The 27,370-nt window shown below is 35.1% G+C and overlaps 1 protein-coding gene across 6 annotated transcripts in view; it reads left to right on the top strand.

Annotated features, from left to right (window-relative positions):
• FSD1L (fibronectin type III and SPRY domain containing 1 like) overlaps positions 1-23,611 on the top strand; it is a 65,927-nt gene extending 42,316 nt beyond the window's left edge. For 2 of the 6 annotated variants that reach the window (XM_034664220.1, XM_011235322.3), the window contains 6 exons: positions 3,647-3,776; positions 4,380-4,412; positions 7,402-7,502; positions 7,951-8,202; positions 11,540-11,628; positions 17,576-23,611. In XM_034664220.1, coding sequence (XP_034520111.1) covers positions 3,647-3,776; positions 4,380-4,412; positions 7,402-7,502; positions 7,951-8,202; positions 11,540-11,628; positions 17,576-17,698 — 728 coding nt within the window. In that variant the 3' untranslated portion in view covers positions 17,699-23,611. The remainder of the gene's footprint in view (positions 1-3,646; positions 3,777-4,379; positions 4,413-7,401; positions 7,503-7,950; positions 8,203-11,539; positions 11,629-17,575) is intronic. The other 4 variants (XM_034664221.1, XM_019808386.2, XM_019808385.2 and 1 more) reach the window with 4 other exon arrangements.
• Positions 23,612-27,370: the final 3,759 nt, after the last annotated feature.

Below are 27,370 nucleotides of genomic sequence, written 5' to 3' on the forward strand. Positions count from 1 at the left end.
TCCTTCTGCTCATTCTCGCTCTTTCAAATAAATAAATAAATAAAATCCTTAAAAAAAATAAATCCCAGCAGTTTGTTGTGTTGGGATTATTTAAAAAAAAAAAAAAAAAAAAAGTTCTCACTGTGGGGTAAACCCCTTGGGGTGAGGATAGACTGAAACTCAACCCTGAGCTACTAAACATTGATTCTGACTTTCAGGGAGACCCAGAATAAAATTAGTCCCTTAAATGGCTATAGGTCACAGCTCTTCTAAGGTTATTCCATACCACTGGAGCAGTTACTAATGAGGGCAAGAGCTCCAGAGGAAAAGTCTAGATTTAAAAAAAAAAATGACATGTTGAACAATTGTTTACTAATTTTTTTGGCTTGCTATAGCACTTTTTGACCAACCTTAGAAATAAATGTATGGAACAAAGAACTGGAGGGAAAGGGAGAGAGATGGAAATTAAATAGTGGAAGCCTACCAAAATTTCATATCCTGCCTTTTATATGGTGTTCAATGTGGGAAAGATGGAATATTTTTCATTTCTGTCTCCAGTGTATGTAGCACTATTTCTTGTCGTTGGAACTGTCATATGTGATGAGTAATCAAAGTTCTTATGTATAGAATTTTTAAGTATTTTATCCCTTACTTCCTTGTAAAGGTAAATGATATGATATTAATCACAAATTACTCTCCAGTTTCAAATGATAGTGGCTATGATATAGAGTACCAAGAAAGCAGCCACCAATACAAACACATGAAACATAGTGGTGCCTCAATTTTTTGGTACTTTGTTTTCAGAGATTTTTAAAGATTCAGAAATTAATACCTAGCTCTGTTATAGAGACAATATGAGAGATAGGACTGATGTTTGAGTCCTCACTTTTGAGACCAGTCCTTTTTCTTCTTTTCACTACACCATATTCCTGTTAGCTTAGGGAGGCTCGGTGACTTAGTTGAGGTCCCAAAAAGGGGATAGTGTCCAAAACAAAACAAAAAAAGGGAGAGAAATGAAAGATTATACCCCTGGGGTTGAAGCCTGTGCCTTTCTGTCTGCATGCTGTGGTATTTAGGAAGTCTAGTCTCAGTTGGCTTGGAGGTGATATCTTGTCTTGCCACTCATGACTCCACCCTTCTCCATAATATTAAACATTAGGGAACGGGCTTAGGATTTTTTTCCTGCCTTTATTTATTTATTTATTTATTTATTTTTTTAAAGATTTAATTTATTTATTTGACAGAGAGAGACAGCCAGCGAGAGAGGGAACGCAAGCAGGGGGAGTGGGAGAGGAAGAAGCAGGCTCCCAGTGGAGGAGCCCGACGCGGGGCTTGATCCCATAACGCCGGGATCACGCCCTGAGCTGAAGGCAGACGCCCAACAACTGAGCCACCCAGGCGCCCCTATTTTTTTTTTTTAAAGCCTTAGGATTTTAACAAGCAGCTAAGAATTGATGGCACCTTAGAGTTATATTTACTTTTTCTTTCTCTCCAGACTGTAGATACCCTTACATGTATTACCTAATAGCTAATATAGGGGTTAATAAACCCTGTTGTTTTTTTTTAAGGTATTTTATTTTTCTTAGTAATCTCTACACCCAATGTGGGGCTCGAACTCCCCACCCCGAGATCAAGAGTTGCATGTTCTTCTGACTGAACGAGCCAGGTGCCCCAACCCTGTTTTCTTAAGGCAGTCTGTTCTTGATAGTGCTCAGTCCTGATTTTTTAGTAACCTACTTATGAAGTAACTATTAAGTGCCTATTTAGTAACTTCTGTATTAAGGAATTTTTTTGGTCATTTTTTTAAAAAAATATTTTCTTTCTGTAAGTTCCTTTCCGTTTACGTGGAAAAATTTTTTTTTTAAGATTTTATTTATTTATTTGACCGAGATAGAGAAAGCCAGCGAGAGAGGGAACACAAGCAGGGGGAGTGGGAGAGGAAGAAGCAGGCTCATAGCGGAGGAGCCTGATGTGGGGCTTGATCCCATAATGCCGGGATCACGCCCTGAGCCAAAGGTAGACGCTTAACGACTGCGCCACCCAGGCGCCCCTACATGCAAAATTTTAAAAGCTAATAACTTACTTGTTTAGTATGATATTTCCTAGAAGCAGTAAGTTATTTTATAAGTAAAGACAATGAACAATGGTCACTTGCATAGTTGAAATTAAAGTGCTCTTGGGACTCCTGGGTGGCTCAGTCAGTTAAACATCTGCCTTTGACTCAGGTCATGATCCCAGGGTCCTGGGATTGAGTCCCATGTCAGGTCCTTGCTCAGCAGGGAGTCTGCTTCTCCCTCTGCCTGCTGCTCCCCCTGCTTGTGCTCTCTCTCTGTGACATATAAATAAATAAATCTTTAAAAAAAAAAAGTGCTCTTTACGGAATAGTAAAGGAAAAATTTTTAATTTACTAGGTAAACATTAGGCTCTGTATACAAATATTTTGTTGTTTGATGATGCATACTTCGTAGATACATTGAAGCTTTGGCTAAATGGAGTAATATCCTTAAGTGAGATGGAGTTGTAAAGGAATATCACTTGAATGAGTAATTACCAGAAATTTGAAATTTTGAAGGAGAATAGAACTAACAGAAGTAGATTATAATCGTTGATAACTGTGTAGTAGATGATGCCTTGCTTAAAGCAGAGATTCTAGAAATTACATTTGAGAACATGAGGAATTCTGCATTTTAATGATTTACATTTTAATGATTTACCTTCAGTTTCCAAAGAGAGAAGGTAATACCTTGTTACATTGATTTCCTAAGCTAGCAGTTCTGAGTAAGTCTTGTAAGGTAGATAGTTCCCCAAAATACCAAGTAATTTGAAAAGTGTAGTTTTGTTACATTTTTTAAATTATTTTTTAAAATTTGGCACATTACATTAGTTTCAAGTGTACAACATAGTGATTCAACTTCTCTGTAGTTGTGCTGTGCTCACTGCAAGCGTAGCTACCATCTGTCACCATACAGTGCTATTCCAGTACCACTGACTATATGCCCTATGCTCTGCCTTTTATTCCTGTGACATTGGTTTGTGTTTTTTGATTTGTTTTCATGTAAATAGTCCTTTCCCCATGTCTTTGCAATCTAAGTCATCTCTAGCTCTATCAGCTGGCCAGTTTCCTTGCTTCTGCTTGCTTCTGCTATGATAGCCTGTTTCTCTATGCTTTTTAATTCAAAACTTTTGAGAGTTTAAATATGAAACCATCAAGTATTAGAGCCTCAGAGAAAATGTGTGTGTGTACCAGGCTGTGTAATTTTTTATACATCACTTTTTCCGCGTCCTCAAATCTATCAGCTCCTCTTCCTATTTAGTCATAGCAATCAACTGATAATCAACTAATATTCTAATAACAGAAAGTTGAGATTATTATGTGCTGATGGAGATTCCAGCAGAGGGAGTAGCAGAAACGCTAGAGGCCATGCACGTACATCGTATTTGGTTGGAGTTACAGGGTATGTAGAGAGCAATGATGGGAAATAAACTAGGAGTTAGTTAATTACAGACTTATCTTTGGGGACTATAAATGCTAGCATTAGGAATTTGAACTTTATTATTTATCTACAGTGTTGAATAAATTAAGTAGGAAAATAATGTGATGATAGTTGTGCTTTAGAATGTGGATATGTTCTATGTTTTTTAAAAAGTGAAATATTTTTTTGGACAGCACTAAACTTCAGTTTGGATAACTCGTCATCCCATTTGAACTTGAGAGTTGAAGATACCTGTGTAGAGTGGGATCCTACTGGAGGAAAAGGTCAAGAAAATAAAATGAAGGGGAAAGAGAATAAGGGCAGGTAAGCCAGTTCATTATGTCTGTTATGTGGACACATGCTTGTACATTGTTTCTTACTTGACAATGACTTATGAAATTCTTACTCTATACCTCAGTATGATTTGTGATAGGTTAATGACGCCAAAGTGAGGCATATAAACTGTTATCAATACTTGAATTTGTTATAACATTTTTCATTACTTTTTCTTTCCTAATCCTCTTTTTACACATTTTATTTCAGCATTCCATTTTTTTAAGGTTATATATACAGCAACTTGAACTGCTTAAGAGAGAAGTTCCTGAATTTTAGACTTATAGATCACCTGTCTTACATGTACAGTCCCATTGTCTTGCCTCTGATCAGGAAGCTTATGAACCAAAGAGGAAGTCTTGGGACCTTTGTTGTTGTCAGACTTACTTAGTTAGACAGTCTCCAAAGTATGGGAGCTTCTTTCTTTTTTAACAGAGGAAAATTTTGCTTAAACTGAAATAAATATCACTGTGAGTTAAAACAGTGAATCAAAAAAAATTTTTTCTCAGTAGGCTTTTGATCTAATTTTATTATAAGCTGTTAAATTTAAGTTGTAAATCAGTCTCTTAACAGTTGCCTATTTTTATCTAACAGTGTCCATGTTACTTCACTGAAGAAACATACAAGGTGATGATCTATGTCTGTCTGGTTCTAGGACTTAGTATATCTAGCTTGGCTGAATAACTTTAATTTTTCTTTAACCAATAGGCAGAAGCTATTGCAGCGCTTTCATAAGCTAAAATACTGCTCTGTGTAGACCGTCTGTATTGGTAGCTTATGTTTTGAATTTACAGCATTATAGTATGCTGCATACTGTTTGGATTATATTGTATATGGTAACAAAACAATAAGCTCTGCTTTAAAGTCTTTCGTGTTATTTTCCCTTATCTGATTTTTTTCTGCATTTACTTATACCTGACATCTTTCTTGTGCTGTATTCAGTATATCTAACATTATAGCTCTGTTTTTACTTGTATTTGACACGAGGCAGGTTTGAAGTGTTCTATATTGTGTAGTAATCACGCAGTTTCAAAAGCATCAAGGATGAAAAAGAAAGGTCATTACTGAAATTACTAAGACAGTGCTCAGAATCAATCATATTGCATGATTAATAACGTTCTAATTTGAAGATACCACATATCTTTACCAGAAACCAGAATGTATTCCCTTTTCAAAATTATTTTCTTTTTTACTAGTTTATCTGCTTATTATTAGCGAAAATTACTTCAGGGCTAGCATATTATAAATTATAAAATGTTGCTGGAATTAATAGAGTATATGAAGTTTCATTTGGTCACTTGGAGATTTTTAGACTGCTTATATTTAGCAGTTCAGATCATATTATTTCTCTTTCTCCTTTCCTTTTTAAGGGTATTTTATGTGTAGGGTATTTCTGGAATGTTATATACATTTATTCTTTCCATAAATATTTGTTCACTGTAAGGTGTTAGCTGGTTGTGGTGGGGCTTATAGGGATAAACAGCCCTCTTGCCTTTAAGAAGTTTGCCCTAGCTTATGTGTATATGAGATACATATCTATAATCAAATAATAACACAAGATAGAGATTACATGTAATGGTAAGCATGAATAAAGGGTTTTGAGGAAGAAAGATGTCTTGAACTGCCAAGTTTAAGGTGGTCAATTAGGACATTGAGCCAAACTGAAAGTAACAATCAAGGCTTCATTCACTTACGTGATAGTATAAACAAGAGGCCTCAGAGGAAAGGGTGCTAGCTCTCCTCAGTGTTCCGTTTTCCCCAACAGACTGGCGCTGGGTGAGGGTCAGGTAAATCAAAGCAGATTGCGAGTGGTGGTTATCTGGAGGATCATCTTACTGCCAAGAGAGCCCCAAACAGAATGCTCTTCCTGTTGTTTTATGGACCTGAGGCCAAGAAGGGAGAAGAAAGGTTAGAAGTGGAAGGTATTGAGATGGAGTGGAGAGAGTGTCTTCAGACTACACATCTCACCCCTGCCCGCTGTAAGGAGGTCTATACAGAGGCAGGTGCAAACGTCTCATAAGGGGGTTTCTGAATAGAGATGCTTAAGCTAGGAATTCATATATGCATTTGAGCACTGGGTTGGGGTGGGGGTGGATTGCATCTCCCTTCAGAAACTGGTGAACTAACTGTGTACCAAGTCTGGTATGGGAAAGGCAGCCGCCCTCCTAGGCCTGTCACTAAAAGCCTTTTATAATTGTCTATGGTTGGGCTTGAAAGGCTACACATAGGATTTTGGCCTGGAGCTGGGTTCCTCAGAAGAGTTATTTAGCTTGGTAAGGTCTGGAAGATCTTTGTTAGTGAAATATATTTAGGCTGGTTCTCAAGAAAGTAGAAGAATGCATGCCATTTGGACTTGGAATGAGAGAGGGAGAAACAAGAGAAAAGGCACTGAAGCAGGTTGCCTGAATTTAAGGAACACTTTAGCTGCTACATTTAGCTGAATAGTGCTTTCTGGGGGTGAGAAGGGTACAAAAGCAGATTGGGACCAAATCCGGAAGAACCTGAAATGCTAAGCTAAGTTGTTTGTAGGCAGTAAGGAAGTACTTGAAATTTTTAAAGTAAGTGTGTCAGACTTAGGTTTATCTCCTAACAGTGTACAAGATGAATTGGTGGCAAAGAGATCATTTCAGAAACTTAAAAAAACAATTTAGAGTGCCGGTAAGCAAAGAGCCTTAATATACACAGTCAAGCTGCAAAGGTATTGTTAAAGGGAAGAGGTGGGAGGGATCATGTTTGACCTAGGACAGTAACAGCTGTTGTACTGCTTGCAAAAATGTTCTTAGGGTTGGAAGTCTAGAATGCTGCAATGGAAGAGTCCTCCTTATGTAACTTTTCTCTGAAATTTCAGCTGCCACTCTTAATAGTTATGTTTGTTTATCTTTTCTCCATGCTTTTCCCTTTATTTCTTTACTACTGGTAAGTTATAATTTTTTAATGCTGTTATGCAATATAATTGAAATATTATTTTTTAAGCATCTTTAGGTTTTGATTTATTTTGTGTTTTTGAGATTTAGTGAAAGGCCTAATACTGTCCTGTTTATCATATCATACAATTTGATATAAGGGGAAATCAGGTTGAATCTTGTCCATTTTAGAAGGAGAAATGCTTTATAATATTTTATATTATCCTGTGCATGAATTTGGGCATTTCCAATTTCTTCTTTTTAAGAAGAAAAGATCCAGAACAAAAAACACCTGCTGTTTATGAAAAGGTTATTTAGTTTTCATTATAATCATATTTTTGCCATTTAAAAATTTAAATTTAACTGCAAGAAATGTAAACTCTATAATCCATTATGTTTCTTGAGTTCTTCCTTTTGGTTCTTTTGTTTTCCTTTTTATCTTGTCTCATTTTGGCATTGTTTCTTAATATCAACTGTGTGTTCTTTGTTCAGTCTGCATGATATTAGTGTTCAGCCTGCTTTGTGTTAATGACTTCTTACATTTCAGTGTTTATACTTGGCAACTCTGATAATAATTCAGTTAAAATTAAATGGTATTATTTGTGCAACATAATTAAACATCTTTTCAAAGTTTCCTTTCATGATTTGTAATTTCAGTTTGTGAAATATTTATAACATAGAATTTTTTTTTTCTTTTTTTCCTGTTTATATAGAAGTGGCACACCATCACCCAAACGGACATCCATAGGCTCCAGGCCACCAGCAGTAAGAGGCAGCAGAGATCGTTTTACTGGGGAATCATACACAGTGCTGGGTAGGATAAACATAGTCTTCTTTATGTCAGTTAATATTAAAGACATCACGGTCACACTTGGGGGCTTTTCACTCACTTAGAGCTGGAGTGGCCTGTGTACTGAATGAATATTTGCCAGAGTTTCTCCCTCTTGAAGCCTGATTACTTTTGGCAGGTTTCACATTGTCTAATCATTGATTGCTTCATTTTACATAGTGCTCTGTGTATATGCATATCTTTGAGGAGATAGTAAGGAAGAAAAGTTCTAAAGCCTTTTATAAATCAGAAAAATTAGTAGTAAACGTACAAGTAAAGTTATGGCAGATACTCTGTAGTTAGCGTTTGTGTGTTAATATGGTTATTTTTCTGAATCAGATTTTTTGTGCCATTTTATGGGATGAGAGGTAAAAACCTATGTGACTCATAAGGAAAAAGTTAGAGCCAAATTTACCTTTCTGATCTTTTGCAGGAGACACTGCTATTGAAAGTGGACAACATTATTGGGAGGTCAAGGCCCAGAAGGATTGTAAATCCTACAGTGTGGGAGTAGCATACAAGACTTTAGGGAAATTTGACCAGTTAGGAAAGACAAACACTAGTTGGTGTATCCATGTCAACAACTGGCTACAGAACACATTTGCAGCAAAGCATAATAATAAAGTCAAAGCCTTGGATGTTACTGTTCCTGAGAGAATAGGTGTATTTTGTGATTTTGATGGGGGTAAGTTTACTGATAATCTCAAAAGTCATTTTGTCATAGTTGCTTATATTTTAGTACTTTTCATTGGTAATTGTCTACATACGATTACCATTAATATGGTGGTCAGAGTGTTTTGACCTACTAGGATTTGATCACAAACATAATTCAGCTATAGAATTTCAGCTATAGAATTGACTGGAAGGTGTGTGATGTTTGCCCTGAAGCGTTACAAAAGCGCTCATCTGTAATATTTTAGTATATGTGCTGCCGAAGCGAGCACTATAATATGCTTAATAAATCTGAAGGAATGATTTTCTTAATTTTAGTCTGAAGCATTAACATTTTTTTCTGTCCATTTTAATTCCTTCCTGCCCTTATTTTATTACCTGTAAAGAGTGGTGGAGTCAGATTTTTCAAGTTGGAATGGACCTTAGAAATTGCCCAATCCATCCGTCATATGGTATAAAATCCTTCTTACAGTTAATCTCTGTATGTAGTTGTCACTCCTGAGCTTGAAGAACTTTCTAATGTGGAGCTTATTGTCTTAGAAGGCAGCTTATTTCACTGTTGGATAGTACGCAGTAATAGGTTTTTCTTAAATTGACTCACTTTGTTTCTTAATAACTTCTGAGACTGCTGTCAAATTTTGTCATCTGGAAAAACACAGAATTATGTTCCCTAATCCACATTTACATGACAATATTTATTTGTTTAAAAACTGTTAACATTGCTTCTCTTGCTCTTTTTCCTGACTACAGTCTCTGTACCATAGCTGTTCTCCTTACAGCTTAATTTTTCCAAATATTTATAAGCTTCTGTGGTTATATACTGTGTCAAAATATTTCTTAAAGCTTGGTTCTGAAAGTAGATCATGCAACTTCTGACCATCACAGGACATGTGATTTGGCAGCACAGTTTCTAGTAATAGGACTTAATAGCACTGGTGGTCTACTTGTAGCCACCCAATCTGTTAGATCTTTTTTCATGGAGTTCTGTCAAATTGCCTTTCCCCCCATATATTAGGCAGTTTAGAGTTGTTTTTGTTGTTTAAACTCAAATGAAGAATATTACATTTGTCCTTAAGTTTCTTTTTCTCTTTTGTTTCAAATTTTTATTTTAATTCTACATTGTTAACATATAGTGTGATACTGGTTTCAGGAGCAGAATTTAGGGATTCATCACTTACATATAATACCCAGTGCTCATCACAAGTGCCCTCCTTCATGGCCATCACTGATTTGCCCCGCCTACCTCCCGTCCATCAACCCTCAGTTTGTTCTCTATAGTTAAGAATCTCTTATGGTTTCATCTTAATAGATTTGGCCAAGCTTTTTGAAAACTTTTGTTCAAATCATCTAAAAAGCATGGATCCTGACACAGGGTTCAATGTCATGACCCTGAGATCATGACCTGAGCCGAATTCAAGAGTCAGATGTTTAACGACTGAGCCTTCCAGGCACTCCTATAAAAATTTTGAAGATGAAACTATTAACTAGGGAACAAAAGTAATTCCCTAGATACTTCTCTCCAAGTTGACACTTTAAGCTAATAAAACCCAATTTTACCATTTTAAGTAACATTGTGTCCAAATAATTTGCTGAGCCTTCTACCTAGTTACTCAAAAGAAAAAAGTTAACTTTGGCTTGATTTCATTTTAGTGATGACATGTTAGTTTTGCTGCATTCTTTTTTACTTACTCACTTTGAATCAGACAAATAATTTTCCCCAGGATACATGTTATTATTGACACACTTTTTTCTTTTTCAGCTCTCAAGATAGCTTTTGCTTAACAACTTCTTTTTCTCATACTTTGTGGTTCCTCAGAGATACTAGTGAGAAGTCTAATTGCTAGCCCAGAGCATAGCGTATAGGAAGGAGTTGTGAATTAGGATGGAATCTGGTTCTGAGGGCCTTGAAAAATAATAATAGGCTCATCTTTTTTATAGTAGTTGAGGGAAGGGGGTTTCTGTGCATTTTAGAAAACTATAGTCATATGATAATCTAATTTTAGAATATTGGAGAGTAAGTGGTTAAATGTGGAAGAGATTGCAGATCTAGGGTAAGATTTTTCAGGAGTCAGTCTTTAAGCAGCGTAAGCAGGACCATGTTTATCTTGTTAGGTATTATATCCTTATTGCCTGGCAAGTGCTTTTACATGGTAAGCCCTTAATAAGTGTTTGTTGAGTGATTAGTAGTAACAAGGGCCTGAGCAGTGGGGAATCAGGAGGAATGGATTTGAAGGTTCTGAGAAGTAGAATTCATAGGACCCAATAGCTAAATATGGATTGAAGGGTGAACAAAGAAGAGTTGAAGATGACTGAGATTCCAGTCAGTGTGGGCAAGAGGATGGTATGTTATCTGCAGCATGGGGAACATAGTCCTGGGGAAAGATGAGATGCCAACAGGACAACCATGTGGCATGGCTGGCTAATACTTAGAAATTCAGTGTTAGAACTCAGAAGAGAAGCAGAGCTGAAGCTTGATGTTAGACACAGCACCACAGAGTGGCTCCTAAAGATTGCACAGAACAATTACATGTTACTGCTCTGCTGTTTACTAACTTCGTGACCATGCATAGGTTGCTTAATGTTTTGAGGTACTGTATGTAAAGAACCCAGTGCTTTAATGGTAGACGTAAATATTAGTTTCTCTTCTCTGTTTGGTAGCAGCTAAGTCATTAAGGGAACATTGTAGAGAGAAAACAGAACCTGGAAAAGCATCTACATTCAGAATGGGAGAAAAGGAGACAGAGAAGTCATGGGACAGGAATTTCAAGAAGTGGTAACAGATGTAAGGAGTCCATCAGGTTGGACAGTTAGGTGGTCAGAAAGACAGTTATTTTAGTCGCATGATCATGTTGAAAGACAGACTGTGAGGGTATTTTAAACATTAACAAAGCTGAAGCAGTGATAATTATGATTTCAGAGACTGGAATGAGTATGGCTTCAAGTGTTTAGAAGACAAGGTTTTCTTGTAAGTAAGCCTTAAATGATGATAGGATTTGGGTAGAGAGACTCGTTATAGTAAAAATGAGGAAGAAATAGCCTGGTTTTTACTTAGTTAAGGAAACCATTTGTTAAATAATGATAAAATACATTGTTTATAGTTGAATAAGTAGCATAGTGCCAGATTATGGATACACTATGGAGATCCTGAAAATCAGGAAAGAAAACTAGATTTGGGCTTTTTCTTAATCATGTATACTACTGATTTTCAAGTGAGAATTTCTGAGATTAGTCCTTATAATTTGTAACCAAAAAATGTACTAAAATATGTATTATTTTTACCCATGATGATATGTTAGATTTAATTAAATGTTTTTGTATAATAAATAAGGTGCTTTTTTTTTTTCTTTTAGGTCAACTCTCTTTCTATGATGCAAGCTCAAAGCAGTTGTTGTATTCCTTTAAGACAAAATTTACTCAGCCAGTACTACCTGGTTTCATGGTTAGTACCTAATTTATATTTTATTTGGTTTGGCAACTTTAAGGAGAACAATCTGTGCTATATATTTGGGGAAGCCAAACACCTTATTTTTTTTTTCATATTCTTTTTTTTTTTTTTTTTACTTTTTTTTAAATTTTATTATTATGTTAGTCACCATACAGTACATCCCCGGATTCCGATGCAAAGTTCGATGCTTCGTTAGTNTTTCTGATAGCTGAGTAATATTCCATTGTATATATGGACCACAGCTTCTTAATCCAGTCATCTGTTGAAGGGCATCTCGGCTCCTTCCATGATTTGGCTATTGTGGACAATGCAGCTATGAACATTGGGGTGCATATGGCCCTTCTCTTTACTACGTCTGTATCTTTGGGGTAAACACCCAGTAGTGCAATGGCTGGGTCATAGGGTAGTTCAATTTTTAACTTTTTAAGGGACCTCCACACTGTTTTCCAGAGTGGCTGTACCAACTTGCATTCCCACCAACAATGTAGGAGGGATCCCCTTTCTCCACATCCTCTCCAACAATTGTTGTTTCTTGCCTTGTCTATCTTTGCCATTCTAACTGGCGTAAGGTGGTATCTCAGTGTGGTTTTGATTTGAATTTCCCTGATGGCTAATGATTTTGAACATTTTTTCATGTGTCTGTTAGCCATTTGTATGTCTTCATTGGAAAAGTGTCTGTTCATATCTTCTGCCCATTTTATGATTTGTTTATTTGTTTCTCGTGTATTGAGTTTGAGAAGTTCTTTGTAGATCTTGGATACCAGTCCTTTATCTGTGGTGTCCTTTGCAAATATATTCTCCCATTCCGTGGGCTGTCTCTTAGTTTTTTTGACTGTTTCCTTGGCTGTGCAGAAGCTCTTTATCCTGATAAAGTCCCATAAGTTCATTTTATCTTTTATTTCTCTTGCCTTTGGAGATGTGTCGTGAAAAAGGTTGCTCTGGCCGATGTCATAGAAGTTGTTGCCTATGTTCTCCTCTAGAATTTTGATGGATTCCTGTCTCACATTGAGGTCTTTCATCCATTTGGAGTTTATTTTTGTGTATGGTGTGAGAGAGTGGTCAAGTTTCATTCTTTTGCATGTAGCTGTCCAATTTTCCCAGCACCATTTATTGAAGAGACTGTCTTTTTTCCACCAGAAGTTTTTTCCCATATTCTTACTTCTTTCTCTAATCTACCTCTCCCAAATCTGTGATTGTCTGTATATTTTTGGTGTTTTTATTGAAGTAAATATTATTACATAAAAGTATGCAAATCATAAGAATGCTGGGTGTTATATGCAACTAATAAATCATCGAACTTTACATCAAAAACCAGGGATGTACTGTATGGTGACTAACATAATATAATAAAAAAATATTATTATAATAAAAAAAAAGAATGCAGTTTGATGAATCTTCATAGGACTGCACACATTTTTGTAACCAGTGTCTAGGTCAAGAATTGGAACATTAGCAGAACCTCATAAGCCCCCTATTTCTAGCCCGTACTGGTCAGCCAGCAAAACGGTTACTATCTTGAGTTTAATATCATAAATTTAATATCATAATTAATATCATTTAATATCATAAATTTGCCTCCTTTTTAACTTTGTTATTGAATCCTGCAATATCTTTTATGTTATTGAGATTTATCCATGTTCTATGTGGTAGTATGCATTCTTATGGTTTCCCATTGTATGACTATTTCATCATTTACATATCTGTTGGGTTCTTGAGTGGTTTCCCCTTGGGGGACATTTACAAATAAAATAGGTATGAATATTCTTATTCATGTCTTTTGGTAAATGTATGTATATATTTCCATGAGGGTATATAACTAAGATTGGGTTGCTAGGTGGTATGGTATGTGTGTAATCAACTCTCATAGGGTTTTTCAAAGTTGTTGGTTATGCTAATTTATTGCTAGCAGTATATTAGCATTCGATTCTTCCACATCTTTATCAAAATTTGGTGTAGTATCTTTTTTAGGTCTTAGTCCTTCTAGTGGGTATGATATATTAAATTGTGGTTTTTCATTTGCACTTCCTTGGTGACTAGTGCTGTTGAAAGCATTTTTTTATGTTTATTGACTATTTAGATATACTCTTGTGAAATTGTTGATCAAGTCCTTTATCTGTATTTCTATTGAGTCCTGTTCCTGTTTCTTATTGATTGATTTGGAGTTCTTAAATACCGTGAGTCTTTTGCCAGATATATGTATTGCAAATTTCTTTTCCACTCTGGCTTTCCTTTTCCCTTGTGTCTTCTGATGAACAAAAGTTGTTAATTTTGCTCAATTTATCAATTTAAAAATTTATGGTTAGCACTTTTTGTGTTCTACTTAAGAAATCTTTTTTCACCCACAAAGTCATGAAAAAATTCTTGTTTTCTTCTAAAAGCTTTTCCTTGTACCTTTAGATGTAGGCTGCATTTGCAACGCAAGTACAAGGTAGAATTGCTATGTTTGGTATGAAGTTGGGATCAACTTAAGTGTAAGGAATTCTTAAATTCATTATGGATATCTGCTTATTCTAGGGCTGTTTATTGAGAGGATCACCTTTTTCTTGCAGTGCGGTGTCATCTTTGTAAAATACTAGATGACAGTCCACGTGTGGTAGGCAGACACACATATATGCACACACACATAATTTCAGGACTACTCAATTTCAGGTTGATTTATACAAGGAAAAGTCATGATTCTCCACACAAAATGAAACTTGGTTTGAATTTATTTTTTATTAAGCAGATGTTACTGCCTCTTCCAACTCCTTTATCCTCTCTGTAAGTTTGGGCTACTGTGGGGAGTTCTGCAATATAGTTGAGATCCTTATTATTCTGGCTAGAGCTTTCCTTAATTTGGGGTTCTTCTAGAATGGTATATTTCCATTGCAGAGTTGGTGGAATGTTTAGTATGTGTGTTCTTCCATCATTACCCTGACTGTAGCTTCTCAACTATGAGGAGAAAGTATTCAGGGCATATGTGGGTTTAAAATACAATACTTTTAAATCTCACAATTGATAATGGTAATTCACTTTGGATACCCTAAAATCTTAAATTTATAATAACCAAGACTCTTGGTTTTTTCATTAAAAGGTAAAAGTGATCAGTGAATAAAGTTATTGTTCAAAGAAAAATACTTAGGGATTTAGAGGAAGGTTTTATTATTAGTATTTTGCCATAAACCTCTGATGTATTACATGTTGTTGGCTGTTTTTCCAAGTAGATCAATCAGGGACAAATTTTTTTACCATATGAAACTTAAAGTAATTTTCCCCCTATGTCTCAAAGGGTTGATTTCATGTTTAATTTGAGTCTATCTCAAATAGGCATATAGTGTGAGTTTATTACTTTTCATTCCAAATAATTAAACCATAATTACATTAGTAAGTGTTGTAAGATGCTTTAGGAAATGTATTTTCAGACTGGTTGGAATTTTTTTTTCCTTCATTGAAGGCTTTATTAACTAGGTAACAAATATTTTGTGTGCAAGATTGATTGTCTTTTTAAAATTAAGCTTGTTGAGGATAATCTATAGGAGTATACAGTTCTTTGGGATTTGACAAATGCATACAGTTGTGTAACACCACCATAATCAAGACATCGAACATTTCTGTCACCCTAGAAAAGTCATCTTCCTTTGTAGTGGACCTCTCTCATCACACCCAGCCTTGGCAATCACTAACCAGGTTTTAGTCTCTCTAGTTATGCCTTTTCCAGAATATTACAGAAAAGGGATTGTATGGTATGTAGACTTTTGATTCTGTAACATAATGCATTTAAAATTCATCAATGTTGTGTTTATCAGTAGTCCCTTCTTTTTTTATTGCTGATGAATGTCTGTTTATTGCTGACCGTGCATGTACCAAACGTTATTCATGTACTTACCAGTTTGAAGGACTTTTGGATTCTTTCCAGTTTTTGACGATTTTGAATAAAGGCTCTGTAAACATTTGCAAATGAGTTTTTGTGTGAATATTTGTTTTCATGTCTCTTGGGTAAATACCTCGGAGTGAGGATATTAGATCATGTTGAAAGTGCATGCATGTTTAACTTTAAAAGAAACTACCAAAATGTTTTCCAGAATGGCTGTATGACTTTTGCATTCCTACCAGCAATATATGACAGTTCACCACATCCTTGTTGTTATTTGATGTTGTCAGATTTTTTGTTGTTCAGCAATTTTATTAGGCATGTAATGGTATTTCATTGTGGTTTTAACTTGTATTTTCCTAAGAACAAATGATGTTGAGCATTTTTTCATGTGTTTATTGCCATTTGTATAATTTCTTTGATGAAGTATCTACTATTTGTTCATTTTTTATTGGATTACTTGTTTTCTCATTAATGAGTTTTAAGATTTCTTTATGTATGATGGATATGAGTCCCTTATCAAATAACTGTTTTGCAGATATTTTCTCCCAGTTTGTGGCTTTTCTCATTTTCTGAACATTTTGAAGAGAAGGTTTTCATTTTAATGAAGTCCTGTTTATCCATTTTTTCTTTTATGGATCATGCTTTGCCTAACTCAAGTTTAAAAAGATATTTTCTTTTGCATTCTTCCTAAAGTTTTATGGTTTTAGGTTTCATATTTAGGTCTGTGATCCACTTTGAGTTATTTTTTGTATATGGTACCAGGTATGGTTTGAGATCTATTTTTTTGCATATGGATTCCAAGTGTTCCAGTGCCATTTACTGAAGAAGCTAACCTTTCTTCATTGGTTTGCCCTTGAATCTTTGTGCTAGATGTTTTGAGTAAATAGGTTTGTAAATCACTTACATAATTTCCAAAAAAGTACTATAGTGGTTTTATAATCACAGAGTTGCTTTTGTGTTTTGGGAGTTGTTATTACTGATCATGCTAGTTTTAAAAATTTGGAATGTTAATCATACAGCTATAAATTTCACAGGTCAATAAATTCTTTGGTTCAGTACTGTAATCACTTAGTGAATACTGAACACTTAGGATATAACTGAAGGTGGGAATACTTTAGCAGTTTCTAGAAGGTCCCTGTCTCAAGCTATGTCTGCTATAAGCCAGGCATTGATCATAATTTAAATGATCCATTCTTTCATATTTTAATTCTTTTGAGTCTGTTCCAAATCAGTTATTGTTCACCTTATTAAATGCTATGTACTGTTTACAAGCAAAGCAGTTTCATCTTTCATAAACTTATTCACATTTATGATAACAGACTAACGCAATATGGTTTATCTGGATATTGCCATTTGCATTTTTCTCAGAAGTCTTTAAAGAATTACAGAAGAGTCCTTACTGTTAACAAGTTAGGGAAGAAAATAATGGATTTTACTCTGTTAACACAGGAGTGTTAGATTCCTATAGTCTTGGGCCACACTTCATTGTAATCTAAGGAAATTGGCTCTTTGTGCACTTCTCTTGGTTGTGAAGGTTAGCATCAGTAATAATAGCCAATATCTTTTGCCTATTAATCCTAAAAATTTAATCTCTCAATTTCTGCAGCCCTTAGTTCCTTCTATTATGTGCAGCTCCAGTGGGTTCTGCTACCACAAAGACTTCCTCTGGCCTCGGCGTTTCTTTCTTTCTTTTTTTTTTTTTAAGATTTTATTTATTTATTCGACAGAGATAGAGACAGCCAGCGAGAGAGGGAACACAAGCAGGGGGAATGGGAGAGGAAGAAGCAGGCTCATAGCAGAGGAGCCTGACGTGGGGCTCGATCCCATAACGCCAGGATCACACCCTGAGCTGAAGGCAGACGCTTAACCGCTGTGCCACCCAGGCGCCCCAGGCCTTGGCGTTTCTAAAAGACTTTTGGGTTAGCCTTTCCACTTCCCCAAAGTTCAAATATGAAGGTTATCAGTTTGGAACTTGTTGACGTTCACATATGTGGCATTTGCCTTTTCCTTTCAAATGGAACTTTAAGGATCACCTAAGTTCTAATTTGATTTGAAAGCTGACTGAAGCTTTGTTTTGTCTTTTCTTAGGTTTGGTGTGGTGGACTTTCTTTGAATACTGGGATGCAGGTTCCAAGTGCTGTGAGAACACTTCAGAAAAGTGAAAATGGAATGACTGGTTCAGCTAGCAGCCTAAACAATGTTACTCAGTAATGCTTACTCAGAATATGTTTACCCCCCTTCTGATTGGGTGGCCTTTTCTGTGCAGTGACTAATCACAGAAATTTATGAGTGGCGGAAATCAGGTTTGCTACGCTCTGCTTTAAGGCCTGGAATGAGTTAGCTAGCATTAAGCATCTGATGCGAAGTACTCATAGGAACCTACTATGCAGTATCATCAAGCAAGCACATACCAAGCAAGAAACTGATGTTTTGAAGAGTAAATGGGAAGAAAGGCAGTGTTTAAATAGTCATATAGAAACTCATTTTTGTGTTTCTTGGATTACTTTGGCTCTTCTAATATGTTTAGTTACATATGGTAGCCCTAGGACCTGAGAGGAAAGCATTTAACGCTTTTTGTCTTTCCTCTGTACTTTCTCTTTATCTCATCACTACCTATTACTACGTTCTTACAGTGAAGCTTTAAAAAAATACAGTCTTCTAAGGTGTTCTAAAAATTGAAATAATTGGGGATGCTAGAAAGGTTTTCTTACAATGGTTTATTTTTCTCCGTTTGTGAATAAGTTGAGTTTTGCTAAATTATCCTCTTTTGTTTACTGACTAGATTGTGTATCATTTTCTTTTCCAAATACCATGATTTTTAGAAATATCACTTAAAATAGAGTGGATAGGAAGAGTTTCTAGACATAGTACCTTAAAATCACTAATTAGTTTTTTATCTGTTGCACTAGCAGTGGCAAAGGGATATATGCTTTATATGTTGCCTTGTTTAATTGGACTCTTTTCATTCCATCATTTTGGATGATGGATAAGATTTTTTAAAAGCTTTCTATTTTCTGATTTTGTTGTCTAGTTTACTACCTTTAATAGTTATCTTGGTAAAATTCCCACTTGAATTTGGTAATAATTGATAATTATATTGACTTTTAATATTTCAAGTAGGAATGAAATTTTATTAAAGTTATATATAAGGTGGAAAAACCTACACCATTTAAGTTTTATCTCAGAAGGATAGATTATAAAGGGAGGTGCCTGAAACTATACTGAAGTCATTTTTGTCTGCTTTTTAATAAGATTTGGAATGGTTTAAACAAGTATTTTGGAAAATGTCTACATATCTCTGATTTACTTGCCACATGAATTTTTCAAGCATAACTATTCAGAGGTTATTTTTCTTTTAATCCTTTCGCAACTTTTATTTATTTTCTAAAGGGGTATAATTCTTCCAAAAAATCATCATAGAAGAATCTTTCCCAAACTTAGGGAAAATGTGTTAAACAATGAGTAAAACCCATGGTTATTGAGCAGAACATACCTATTTTTTAAAAATTGATTAAAATTGGTAATACAAGTTCTTTGAGCCAAACTGAAAGTTGTGATTACGGTATTTAAGAATCCCTTGAGCATTTTAAGTGGTCTCTGGATTTTACTTTCTCATGTTGACTTTCTTTCATTCTCATTTTAAGTGTATTGTGTTATGACAACCTTCTCCCAAGAAGTGACTGTTGCTGCTTATAGCTGAGTTGCCTTTTACAGAAAGGTCTGTGGAATAGGTATAGCTCATTCTATCTTAAAGTTTACTGCTTACTGATAGGATGTTTTGTTCTTTGGTAAAACAAACCTAAATGGGAAATTTTGTTTGAACTGGTTATTATTTTTCCAGAAGACATTTGTATCTGCACCATTGGCTCATGACATATTGGTAGTTTTAAAAACTATAAGGCAGTTGAGAGAATATGTCAATAGATATCCTTTTGATTCCCCAAACAAGTATAATTTTGGTTTTTGTTCTTCCTAGAGATTTTGAAAAAAAATTTTGGGTGTTCTCTTCCCTACAGTGGGATTATTTCAGGACCTAAGGAAACAGGTTATAATTCTCTTTCATAGAGTCAAATCTGAAAGCAGTAATTTGGTGGTGGAGCTGCTTTAATGTGAACAGTTACACATGTATATTTTAGCAAAATGACACGGAAAAAGCTAGAAGTTCTTGTATAAAATTTTTACTGTTATGTCTTATGTAATTGTGTCTTCTCTTTAATTCAGTGCCTTCTTCCTCTCAGCGTGCTCTTGCTCCATGCCCCATGCAGTGTCAACTGATATTTAAGCCAGAGACCATTATGTTATACTGGTGAGGGCCTTCTATTGCAGGCGTATGGAGAAGTGCATATGATTCTTTCCTGTGCTCATGCCATCATTTGAAAACCTTCATATAAAATTTTCTAATATTCATTTGAAAATTCATTTGAAGTAATAACAGTTATTAGAGGTTTTCCTCTTACTGTGCTTCTTAAAGGTCTCTAAATATAAAGAACAAAAATGTGTAGGGTTTTAAGTTTATACGTGTTAAGTTAAACTGGAAGAGTTTGCCACCCTCATTTTCAAACTAGAAAATAATCAACGATAGTGCCTATTTAAATAGTCCCACATTAAGGTAACTATTAACTTGATAATATATAACATTCTCATTGTCATTTGAATTAAAAAATATTGAGTCTATTTGCTCAATTTAATGCATTATGGGAAGACAGTATACCCTTTCAGACATTCTTTATTAGTTTACTTACTCTTTGTTTTGACAGGTCAAACATGATTGCTTTCTGTAAAAGAAATGCATGAGAGGTTGACGGTAATGGATGTATCACAGGTATAAAAAAATTTTCTTATAAAAACATGCATTTAGTATTGCATTTCTCTTTTAGCAGTTGAATCCCAGATCAGTTTCAGTAAACTGGTAAAGAAATAAAGGAATTGCCTTAAGCACTTTAGAAAAGAATTTTTTTTAGAATTCATTTTGACTATTTGGGCTTACCATGTCACATATGTCTTTAACTTTTGGTAAATATGTATATATCAGGCATTTAATAACTGAGTGCACATAGAAATGTAATATACAGTGATTCTTTGAAGGTTCCAGGTGTAGGTAAACAAAATGAAAGTATTAGTGGTGTGCCTGTCTGTACATGGGTTTTATTGATGGCATCTGTACCATGTCGACAAACCGTTAACTGCCACTGTAGAGCTAGACTTGGCCTACTTTGTTCTGCAAACAGTAATTTTTTCCTATGTTATCATTTAAAGAAACATGTTGTCTTGGTTTTATGTACTCATTTATTAAAGTATGAACAGTATCATGTATAATTTGAATTTTTTGTGATTGATCCTTGGTGGTACAAATAATAAAAGTAAATAATTTGTAATGAAAGAGTTTAATAAGGCTAACATACTCCATTTCATGACTTAGCTATACTTCTAAAACTATAGTTACTTATTTTTGTTGGTTTTGAAAACATGGAAAAAATTGGAAAAGGATATACATGGAAAATGATTATTTCAAAGAGTATAAATTCTGGAAGAGGACATTGTAGACTTCTTACTATAAAATATTGTGGATTCCAGGCTAAAAATACTAAGGACTATATTTTCAAATCATCATAATTATTTTTATTTAAAAAATTTTTAATCACAATTCTTTTAAAAAAATCCCATATTTATTAGATCAGTGTCCATTCATCGGCTAATTCATAGAACAGATATTTAAGTGTCTGGGATATGGCAGCCATGCTTTATATTTAGATTTCCATAATAAGTGAAGTTTGATTTACTGTGCATATAGTTTTGCTACTTTTGAGGAGTGTGACAAAATTCGTATCTTAAAACCAATGTTTTGTTAATAAGTCAGAAATTTTAAAAAGCAAATTTGTTATAGTTTATAAAAAATTCAAATTAACTGCTTATAATATGGTTAACTTTTATATAGTCACATAAAATGGGTATAGAAAACTTTCTTCCTTGATTTTACTTTAAACTGGATATATTCTTTTAGGAAACTGTATAGTCAGCATAAATTTACTCAACCCCTGAGTAACCATAAAGTTATTTGGTATTTTTAACCAAAATGTATATTTCATAATGCTGGTACTGAAACATTATAATAGATCATGAATGTTTCCTTTATCATTACAGAATGATTACCTCATGTTCGGTATAGTTTTAGTTTTGTGTGTATCTTACAGTATTCACATTATGCAAATATTTTTGACCTGATATGCTTTGTTACCTGGAATATTTGATTAATGTAAATACGTAAAGCTTTTTGAGTAATTTGAAGTTTAAATGGATTGCATTTGGTATATGTTGTTTTTATTGAAAAGATATTTTTGGACTTGCCATATAAAGGTTAGTACTGGCTTATAAATAACAGAGATTGCCATGGTACTTTTCTCCCAGACTACCCAGTCACTAAATTAAAACAGTGTTTCTTATTTTTGGGTCAATAATAGGGTATTGACTTTTGATTCATAATCATTTGAGCTATGTTAGTTTAACCTGATATATTTTCTTAATGATACCCATTCACTGTAAGTTGGTCCTTGGGAATAGGCATGTGGAGGATTTCACAGTATGTAGGGCAGAAGGTGGGTGAATGTGTTTGCTTTGGCTTGGAGCTTCATAAGTTTGGACCAGTTCTAAAATAAGTCAAATAGTAAGTGAGTGGTTTTTAAAAGGCCTTTTTATTAGCTTTGGAAATTTTTGGAGAGCCTAAGGGCTACGAGAATGCATATATATATATTTTAACATTTTCAGTATCTCTAAGGTACCAAAGCACAGAGTCTAATTTACCATTTAAAGGAGACTCTTTAAAATCAAATTTGTAACTAATTCATACTATAAGATACAAAGTTTTAGAGCAATTTACATTAAAAACCACTAGTCTTTGAGATTTCTGGGTATAATTTAAAAAGTATTTTGGTTTCATTTCTTTTGAAGTAATTAATTAAATTTAAAATTAATCACTTAGCTCTACCATATACCAGCTAGATCTATGACCTCTACATAAATCATTTCTCATCTTTGGGCCTCCACTGCCTTACATAAAATAATTGTAACTTGTTCAGCTTACCTCACATTTGTGAGAATTAGTGAGAAATAAAATGAAATGGAGTATGTGAAATTGCTTCAACACAGTAAAATGCTATGTAAATGTAAGGTATTATTTTCAGTTAATAATGGATTTAAGTGTTGGGATACTTCTAGATGCTCTTTCTTTTTGTAAAACATGTGCTTAAAGTGGTATCACCAGGATTTTAAAAAAACAAAAAAACAACCTACCTGAACAAATACCCTTTAACATTCTTTAGTTTGTGCATGACCTGTGGCCTTTTTGTATTTTCCTCATCAAGCTTATTACTCTATATCAAGACTTTGTACAATTACAAACGTCTCTCACAGCATTAGCGTGTCAGTGTAGAATAGTAGCATAAATAAATGATTTAAGCTATGTTTCCATTCAGGCATTTGCACTTTCAATTTATGATTGCTCAGTGCCACATGCAGAGTGAATTTAGCCCAAATAATTATTTCCAAACAACCAAATATTCAGCAGTTTGTTGTCACGGGATAAATGGTATTAGGTGTATGTGCCCACTTAACATTTGACAACTTTTGTTGTATTTAAAAAAAATATGATAAAGCATTTCAAAACTTTGCTAACCTGGATATCATTTAGTATCTCTCCTAACATTTGTTTTGCTTTAAATTGGATTTATTAAATGGTTTACAGGTTATCTTGATCTGTAGATTATTTGGTTTGTTTATTATCTGGACATGGTTTTGCTATGCAGTTCTGATAATAAAAATTCTAATTCCTCAGGTTTAACCTTTAAGTTACAGATGAAGAACATTCATGAACTACTTAAAATGTACTGAGTTCTGCAAACCAGTGTTTTAATAAGCATATTGCCTCATTACCCTTGGAAACAAGACAAAGCCTTTTAAACTTTAATCTAGAAACTTTTTAACTTTAAAATAGAGTATTCAAAGTGGTGGAGTAACTTGTATGTTGAAATGATTGTATGTTCTGTATAGAATGACTGAGTTAAGTTCTTATAAAAGCACCTGGAATATCTCATCTAAAAATTAAACTTTTTTCTGCTTTCTTTTGCTTCAGTGCTTGTTGCATTTTTATCAGCTTTCATTAAATATCTACAATGTGCCATTGGGGATGAGAAGATAAAAAGCCCCAAAAGCTTATATTTTAGGGCAGTGCTGTTCAACAGAATTTTATGCAGTGATGGAAAGTTCTATTTGTGCTGTCCAACACAGTAGCCACTTACACACAGGCAGCTCTTCAGCACTGTAAATATGACCAGTTCAACTAAGAAACTAAAATTTTTATTGTAATTAATTTTAATGTAAAGAGCCACATTTTACTAGTAGCTACTATTTTGTACAGTGCAGCTATAAATGGAAGATGAAACATGCTATAAATATGAATCAAGAACTTAGTTTTGTCTTTGGAGCTTGTCCCATCCTGGGTTATATTTTGGCAGATTGTAGCTGAAAGAGTCAGAACCAGAATCTAAGTCTTTTTAAAATGTGTTTCCTAACTTGAAATCAGTTTAGGAGAAAAGAGAAAACCAATCAATGACTACATGAGACTGGAGCTCCTGTAAGATCATTTTTACCAAAAGAAGAAGGAAGGGAGACTGGGTAGTCTTGAGTCAGGGAGAGGAGCGTGACAAAGATACTGAGAAACCAGTACCCTCATATAGAAGATGGAGTGGAGAACAGTTTAGCAATGTTAAATACACATACCTTTGAAAAGTTAATTCTATTTCTAGGTATTTCTCTTACATACTCATAAATAAGTCAGTACTCATTGCAGCATTACAAGAGCAATCTACAAGCAACCTCATTGTTAATTTAAGAAAAGAATAGGCTACCAGAATTCCAAAGGCCCCCCTTTTGTAAATTGCTGTACTAACAAGTTACCATTGTTATATACTTCTCTAGATATATTCTGCATGCCCTTTCCCCAATAAATGTTATGAATATGTAGATTATTACGGAATTTGGTTTCCTCAATTAGAGTCCTTTCCATGAATACCAGTCCTGTCCAGGCGTCTGGGTGGCTCAGTAGGTTAAGCGTCTGCCTTTGGCTCAGGTCATGATCCAGGGGTCCTGGGATCGATCCCTGTGTTGGGTACCCTGCCCCACAGGAGCCTGCTTCTCCCTCTCCCACTGCCTGCTGCTCCCCCTGCTTTTGCTCTCTGTCAAATAAATAAATAAAATCTTAAAAAAAAAAAAAAAAAGTCCTGTGCCTGTCTGAATCTCTGGGATAAAAACTCAGGAAATTGAGTGCACTCTACTTTTGTACCAAGTGTTTCCCTTACTAAACCCTATTTTACATTTGCACTGCATGGTACTAGTAGTATGTTTATGCCTCTTTTGCACTAGGTCACCAGAATGATTAGAATGTCATGCTTCCAAGTAATCCTACACACCTGCTACAGAATATGCTACTAATGGAAGGGTATTCATGATACAAAATGGAAAAAGCAAGTCTAACAGTATAAATGGTATGACACCATGGGTTTGTGTGTGTACTTAGACTTGGGCAAGAGGGGTCCCTGCCCTGATCCTCACGCTGGCTGTGCTTCTCCACAGAATGAAAAATAGAAGGAACTAAGGGATTGCACTCACTTGGAAGTTCATGTTCCTCTACACACTATGCACCAGATAGCCAGAGCCCCAGAATTCCCTGCCTGACCAGCCCAAAGCTTGATTCTAGAACAATTGCAGGCCTCTCAAATCATCCTGAGGACAGACTGTGCTACAGGTGTATATACCTTTACACTTAAGGAGTGGCGGTTTGTGAATAGTGTGGATGGAGCTTGGATGTGTAGACTGGGATGTCCGCATGCATGCATACCAGGACTCTTGTGGTAAGCTGAAACTAGTAAAAGGCGACAGACTGAGGGCTTTGTGGGAAGAACAAACAGACCTAGTTCTCGTGCTGCACTTTATTTAGTATGTAAGAATTTCAAATTTGATCCTAGATTTCTGTTCCTTGAGAAGAAATATTTGCCAGGGTAGAAGGACATATATATGTATTTGATGGTTCTTAGACACTTAAAAATATGTCAGAGTTAGACTTCATTTGTACTCTTGCCCCAGGACCCACAATATTAGGGTGGGCCGGGATGTGTGTGTAATCCCACATCTGAGTAATTTTTGAAAGATGGATCTTTGGGGCGCCTGGGTGGCTCAGTCAAATGTCCAACTCTTGATTTTGGCTCCAGGCATGAGCTCAGAGTCATGGGATTGAGCCCGAAGTCAGGCTCTGCATTCAGTGGGGGAGTCTGCTTGAGATCATTCCTCTGCCCTTCCCCCTGCTCACATGTGCTCCCTCTCTCTTTAAAATAAATCTTCCCCCCCCAAGATGTTTCTTTGCCTCTAATTGAGGCTGTTTTTACCTATTCTTGTTCCGTTTGTCCGATTGGATTGGCTGACCAAGTTAAAGCATACTGACAGCTGGAGGCTTACAGCTGGGCTCCCCTCTGGTTTGCTGCAGAAGTACTGCTCCCAGCAGTTGAGTTACGTGTTTACCTTCTGTTAGCTGTTTGTTCCCAAATCTGTTTATGCTAGTGGCAGTTGTAATTATGTAATTTAAATATGACATAAACCAATGAAATATGAGTATGAAAAATTATGAGAATCGAGGGAAACTTTAAAGATAAAGAGCTAAAAAAAAAAAGTCACTGACAAGGTAGTTGTGTCCAAGGTAATTGTAAATGATAGGGGAGGACTACAAAAACAACAAAATAGGATTATTTGAATTGATTCCTTCACTTGTTTCTGTAAGTTCTTGGGCCACTTTAAAAAAGTAGAAATAGTAGGTGATACATTATGTCTGTGGTTTACATAGGAGAAACAGAAGCCCCAATCAATTGATTTGTATTTTAAAAGATCTTCACTCAAAAGATCAGCCACTGTAATCCTCTGCTTTAATTGCTGGTTTTTTTTTTTTTTAGGTGTACGTGGAACAAGACTTGTTATGCATTTGAAAAGTATCCTAAGAACCTGATAATTTTCCTCTTTTCCTGTTAATTTTTATTATGACAATTTTCAAATATACAGAGAAGTAGAGGCTATTGTTGATATGATTTATCAGTTAATATTTTGCCATGTTTGTATCATCTTTTTAAAGTTTTTAAAAATTTCACCTGTAAGCATTGCAATATGCATCAATAACTTATTTTTTTTATTCTTTTAAAAACAGCCACATTCCGTTAACATTCTTAGCAAAAATACACTTCCTTACTATCATCTAATGGCGCAGTTCATATTAAAATTTTGTCTCAAAAAAAAATTTTTTTTTAGAGAGAGAGAGTGTGTGGGGGTAAGCTCATAGGCGGCGGTGGGCGGGGGAGAATCTCAAGCAGACTACACACTGAGCATGGAACCTGATGAGGGGCTTAATCCCACGACCCTGAGATCATGACCTAAGCCTAAATCAAGAGTCAGACACTCCACCAACTGAGCTACCCAGGCACCCCTCAAAATGTCTTTTTTATGGTTGCTTTCTTCAAATCAGTATCCAGACAAGGTCTACACACTGCCTTTGGCTATAGGTCTCTTTAAGTCTCTGATTTTGTCGTACTTCCCTCCCTCCTCCTTTTTAAAATTCCATTGATAAAGAGACTGAGGCATTTATCTTGTAGAATATCGCACATATCTGAATTTAGCTGATTGCTTCTCTATACCCAGGTTCAGTTTTTAGGCAAGAATCCTTCACAGGTGGTGGTGTGTACTTTCTGTTGCATTACATCATGAAATACACAATGTCTTGTCCCAGGATCAGTCATAATATTGATCAGTGGGGTGGGTTCAGGTGGTGCCAGTTAGTCTAATCCACCTATAATA

The sequence above is a fragment of the Ailuropoda melanoleuca genome, chromosome 7, assembly GCF_002007445.2.
Source record: "Ailuropoda melanoleuca isolate Jingjing chromosome 7, ASM200744v2, whole genome shotgun sequence".
NCBI classification, from domain to species: Eukaryota; Metazoa; Chordata; class Mammalia; order Carnivora; family Ursidae; genus Ailuropoda; species Ailuropoda melanoleuca.